We start from the raw sequence: 6,407 nt of genomic DNA, 5'->3' as shown, positions 1-6,407 counted from the left end.
TCAGTATAAAATAATATGTCTCCCTGACAAGGTTTCCTAATTGTTTCAGTGTTTCTCCCCATGATTTCTTTGATTTTTCCATAAACGAACTTTGGGATAAAGGTGACTGCACAGGTTTCTCTCCTGTGTGAATCTTCTCATATAGAAGAACAGGTAAATTATCTCAGAAACATCATAAAGTTATTTAGCTACGATGGGCTGGATTTGCTGTAATGCAAACAGAACACACACACAATGGTTCAACATATTAAGTACTTCTCACTCACATAAAGTACAAATGAGGGTTTCAAAATAAAAGTGAGATCATCTCTGTTCTAATCAATTCCTCTGTCTTAAGTTATGGTGCTCTTCTCCCAACTATGGCTCTAAAGTCCATCTTTGAAGTCGTCTGCACTTCAATCCTAGAAGGCTTAAGAAATCAGGAAGAAGTGAACAGACATTTTTTGTTGTTGTGGCCAGGCCAGAAAGTAACATTCAATCCCTTATGTCCATATCCCACAAAAAAGAGCTCAGTTACACGATCATGCACACAATAACAAGGGGCTGAGTATGCATGCTGTCTGTACAAAAGATAGTGTTTTGTGTGTGTGTGTGTATGTTTTTTCTCTGGAAAAAAATAGCTAGTCTCTGCCATGCAGGATTTCTCCCTTATGTGAGTTCTCTGATGTCTGCTTAGGTGTGACTTCTGACAAAAGATGTTCTACATTCATTACAATCAGCCTTCCATATCCACAAGATCCACATCCATGGATTCAACCAACTATAGATCAAAAATATTTGAAAAAAAAAGTATGGCAATACAAATTATACCAAAAAAAAGAAAAAAAGAAAAAAAAAACTACTTATATAGTTTTTAATGTATTCAGTAATATAAGTAATCTAGACATGATGTTAAATTGTGCAGCAGAGTGTTACACAATAGCTGACCATTTCATATGAGACTTGAGCATCCACAGATTTGGTATCTATGGAAAGCAATCCCCTGTGGATATGAATGGACAGCTGTACACTCATAGGTTTTCTCTTTTACATGAGTTCTCTGATGCATCCTGAAGCATGCCATGACTAGTAAGTTTTGATTTCTGTTAGAAAGATTTCCTACATTCAGTACAGTCATACGGTTTCACAACTGTGTGAGTTCTATGATATACACTGAGGTCTGCTTTACTGTAGAAAGTTTTCCTATATTCTTTATATTCATCTGGATTCTCACATGTGTAAATTATCTGATGCTTGCTGAGGTTTGACTTCTGGTGAAAAGTTTTTCCACATTAATTACACACATAGGGCTTCTCCTCTGTGTGAATCTCTGATGCATGCTAAAGTTTCACTTACGTGTGAAGGTTTTTTCACACTCATTATATTCATAGGGCCTTTTTTATGTGTGATTTTTCTTATGTTTATTGAGGTCCAAGTTATGGTAGAAAAATTTTGTACATTCTTTATATTCATATGGTGTCTGACCTGTGTGAATACTGTGATGTACATTGAAGTCTGATTTACTTTATAAAATTTTTGAACATTCATTCATATGGTTTCTCACCTGTGTGAATTCTCTGATGTCTGGTAAGGTATGACTTCCTGTGAAAGGTTTTCCCACACAGACTACATTCATATGGTTTCTCACCTGCGTGAGTGCCCTGATGTACATTGAGGCATGATTTACTGGAGTAAGTTTTTCTACATTCTTTACATTCATATGGTTTCTCACCTGTATGAATTCTCTGATGCCTGCTGAGGTTTGACTTCCTGTGAAAGGTTTTTCCACATTTACTACATTCATATGGTTTCTCATTTGTGTGAGTTCTCTGATGTACACTGAGGTTTGATTTAGAGTAGAAAGTTTTTCTACATTCTTTACATTCATATGGTTTCTTACCTGTCTGAGTTCTCTGATGTACACTGAGATGTGATTTACAGTAGAAAGTTTTTCTACATTCTTTACATTCATATGGTTTCTCACCTGTGTGAATTCTCTGATGTCTGGTAAGATATGACTTCCTGTGAAAGGTTTTCCCACACAGACTGCATTCATATGGTTTCTCACCTGCGTGAGTGCCCTGATGTACATTGAGGCATGATTTACTGGAGTAAGTTTTTCTACATTCTTTACATTCATATGGTTTCTCACCTGTATGAATTCTCTGATGCCTGCTGAGGTTTGACTTCCTGTGAAAGGTTTTTCCACATTTACTACATTCATATGGTTTCTCATTTGTGTGAGTTCTCTGATGTACACTGAGGTTTGATTTAGAGTAGAAAGTTTTTCTACATTCTTTACATTCATATGGTTTCTCACCTGTCTGAGTTCTCTGATGTACACTGAGATGTGATTTACAGTAGAAAGTTTTTCTACATTCTTTACATTCATATGGTTTCTCACCTGTGTGAGATCTGTGATGTATCCTGAGGTGTGACTTACGGTTGAAAGCTTTCTTACATTTTTTACATTCATATGGTTTGTCACCTGTGTGAACTCTCTTATGCTTGCGGAGGTTTGACTTCTCATGAAAGGTTTTTCCACATTCACTACATTCGTATGGTCTCACACCTGTGTGAGTTCTCTGAGGTACACTGAGGCATGATTTACAGTAGAAAGTTTTTCCACATGCTTTACATTCACATGGTTTCTCATCTGTGTGTATTCTCTGATGCTTGCTGAGGTTTGAGGTTTTGTAAAAGGCTTTCCCACATTCATTACACACATATAGCTTCTCCCCTCTATGTGTTCTCTTACAGATTGTAAGGGGTAATTTCTTCATGAATGATCTATCACATTCACTACGTTTATAGGGTTTCTCTTCTGTATTTTCTGATGTTCAGTGAGTTCATAATTTTCATAGAACTTTCTCCAACATATGTCAAATGGAAAAGCTTTCTCTGATACTGGAATTACCTCTTGGGCAAAAACAGCTGACTTATGAAAGACTTTCCCATAATCAAATTTACGAGACATCTCACCCACATACACTTTCTTCTGTTCCAATAATACTGACTCTGTGTTAAGGATTTCCATTGTCCACTATAATCAAAAGCCTGCTGCTGAGCTTGAATCTTGGAATTCTGATTAAGATGCTCACAATGTCTCCACAACTTCCCAGTTATATTACCCTCATCAGATTTATCTCCAGCATGCATCCAATCAGGCTCTCTAGGTGAAATTACATTCTGACATACATTGAACTCTTCACACCTCATTCCTGAATACTTTTCACTATTTATAATTGAATCTGACATATGGTTTGAGCTCAAATGAAATGCTTTTTCTATTTTAACTCTCTCCTCAGTTGATGTATTGCAGTTGGTAATCACAACTTGCTGCAAATGTGTATCATGATGTTCTTTGCTTTTTGCAATTAGAGCTTCGACTATCTGAACATCTAAAATAAGAAAAGATAACCATATCCACAAGCCACACATAAGTACTGCTTAAATGAGCATGTAAAAGTAGTTTTTTCATATTCTCATGGCATACGATTGTAAAAAAATGAATCATAGAAATTGGATTGATAAGAATACATGTTTCCTACATACTACCATAATGTAATAAATTGTATTAATATATTTTCTAATGTTCAATCATTTTTATTTTTCATTCACAAGAAAATATTTTGTAAAACTTTCACTTACTGCCTAGTCATAATTTTCAACCAAGTGCTTATCATCTGACATTTGTTTACCCTATTTTATTTCTCTATTTTATTCTTATAACAACAGTGGGTATCACATAGTGCCCTTTTCCCTTCTTATCTTGATTTGACTGTGGTAATATTTCATTGGATCAGGTACTTTCAGATTCAGCAGGAAGCCAATTTTCTTTCCTTTAAACAGAAATTGGGCTTAGGTTCAGAATTTTGCCCCTAATGTTTGTTTAGTTTTCATTCTTCCCTACATAAAGGCTATAGACATCTGGGAATTTTTCAGATAAAAAAATCTCCTTTCCCACACAGTAAATAAAGACATCTTACTACAAATTTCTCATTTAACATCATTGTCTCTGTTTCTCAAAAAGCTCCATTTTACCACACTGTGCACCCCTTTTCTGCAGATTTTAAGACATTTGGTTTTCAACCCAGGCCATACCCACAATATTTCAATTTCTATTTAGCTCCTTCTGAGTTCAACTGGCATTCTACCCCCATTTTCTGGTGCACACACCTCTGCTTTATAATTTGCTGCTTCTGAAGGCTTTTATTTTTTGCAATGAAGTTTCAGCTGTGTCCTATTTTCATAAAATATAGTCTTGTGTACATTCCTCATTCTCTTTGTTGTTTTAGAATAATATTCACAAAGAGAAGGGGAATATGCTAACTTCAAATTCCACTACTCCACAAAAAAACTGAGCCACTCACCATAAAACTCTTGGTTCATTTGACATTGGGACCCACAATCTCCTGATTCTCCTTCCCAGTCCAGTAGCTCCTTTCCAGGTGCCTATGCTGTATCCTTGTCAGTTTCACACTTTGATTCATGGTACACAATGCTCACTTCTGGACCTCTTTTCTCATTTTCCTATCAACTCCCTAGGTAACCTCCTCTATAATTAGGACTTTAAAAATCAGCTTTAAGCCACCAATTTCCAAATTTGTGCCTCCACTAGTGATGTCCTCTCTAAACTCTCAATTTTATACTCATGCATGTATTATATGTCAAATTTGGAAAAGAGTTAAGTTGAACTTACACTATGCCAAAGTAAACACTTAATAATCTTCCTAGAACTGCCCAATCTGGACATCCTTCCTAAATTCTCACTACCAACTTTTCTGTCTCTCTCACTATGGTTACATATTCCTCATGATTCTAATACAAATATTTAATGTATATTATTATCTTGTTTCTCTCTCATCAGAATGTGAACTCTATGAAAGACATTATTTAGATTATTGCTGTTTTAAGTACAACTATATATAAAACAAAGTGCTTAAAACCCACTTAATTATGATGTAATTTTAAAAAATGTGTATAAATAAATGTTTGTGCTATGATTTAAATGTTCCCCCAAACTCATATTGAAGCTTGATCATCATATTAACAGTGTTAAGAGTGTGGAAAGTCTAACTATGGTATTTGAACTGTTAAGACTTTGGGAAGGTTATTAGATACTGAAGGCCATGCCTTTACAAATGGATTGATCTGTTCATGAAATAGTGAGTTAATGGGTTATCGGGGGTAGATTGGTGGCTTTATACAGCATGTGGACACACTTTTGCCACTGTCACCTTGTGATACACTGCACCAACTGTGGACTCTGCTGAGTCTCCACAAACGAGAAGACCCCCACCAGATGTGACACCTCAACCTTGGACTTGTCTGCCTACAGAACTATAAAAAATAAATTTTGTTTCCTTATAAATTACCCATTTTCAGGTATTCAGTTACAAGCGGAAAAACATGGACTAAAACATTCTGGAAGAAGAAGTACATGATAATGGAGAAGAAGAGAGCCACCAAGAATACTGATAAAGTTCACAGTAAATAAAAGGGTCTAAAACAAGAAAGGTAGAGATTAGATTTGGGGAAGTATATGAAATGCTCATTAAAATAAAAGGTGGGTGTATAAGTGTGAGAGCCCTCTTTGGAGATTATATAATGCATGAGTTTCTAAGTAGGCCAGCAGTTCTCAGGTCTGAAATCTAGCAAATATACTGGTAAGAACAGCTGAACATTACCAACATCTGCTGGACTTTACTCTTTCCAGCCTCAGTGCTCAGTACATACTGACCTTGTAGACCCTGGTTTGGGGAGTCTATTGTTCATCGCTCTGCTTCTTGCTCCAACATGAAGATCAGTTTGGGTTTGGTAATGCAGTGCCCTTTAATGGATAATAACAGGGACTTTGCAAAATTGCTGTCAGGTTCTTGAAAGGATGACAAGAGCTCATCTTATAAGATGCTATGAAATGACAGGGCCAATTTGTATGTTTCTTTGGAGAGAGATGATGCATTCTTTATGGTATAAAATCCTACCTAAATAGCATGAAATCTTATAAGTGGTCCCTTTATTTACCATACAAGAAGAAAGTGCTGCCCTGACACTGAGGAGTTTCACTCACCCAATGACACCAAGTTGCTGTAGGTCTCCAGCATCACATTCCTGTACAAAGTCTTCTGACCATCATCAAGGTCCTGCCACTCCTCCCATGTGAAGTCCACAGCAACATCCTCAAAAGACACCAACCCCTGTAATAGCACATTTCTCCTCAACTGAAGTCACCAGGTCTGGTTCACAAATGGAAATCTGGAAGTTCATAATTCTGTAGGCGCATGTACATATGTATCTTACGAAAGGTACAGTATTCCATATGGTAGAAGAAAAATCACAACAGGAATCACAAAAAATACTATAACAAAGTCTCTCTATGGATCTAGAACCATCATTCTTGTTACAGACAAAAGTATGAATAAAAT

At 36.2% G+C, this 6,407-nt stretch overlaps 1 protein-coding gene across 1 annotated transcript in view; it reads right to left on the bottom strand.

Moving 5' to 3' along the window:
- Window positions 1-1,102: 1,102 nt before the first annotated feature.
- Window positions 1,103-6,407, bottom strand: part of LOC103609290 (zinc finger protein 73-like) — a gene marked incomplete at its 3' end in the record, with an annotated part of 11,553 nt that continues 6,248 nt past the window's right edge. The window contains 5 exon segments of the mRNA XM_008593639.1: window positions 1,103-1,297; window positions 1,544-2,812; window positions 2,997-3,151; window positions 5,761-5,812; window positions 6,053-6,179. Of these exon segments, the coding sequence (XP_008591861.1) occupies window positions 1,103-1,297; window positions 1,544-2,812; window positions 2,997-3,151; window positions 5,761-5,812; window positions 6,053-6,179 (1,798 nt within the window).

Source organism: Galeopterus variegatus, unplaced genomic scaffold (assembly GCF_000696425.1).
Source record: "Galeopterus variegatus unplaced genomic scaffold, G_variegatus-3.0.2 Scaffold9434, whole genome shotgun sequence".
NCBI lineage: Eukaryota > Metazoa > Chordata > Mammalia > Dermoptera > Cynocephalidae > Galeopterus > Galeopterus variegatus.
This window is presented reverse-complemented; position numbering and strand designations above follow the sequence as displayed.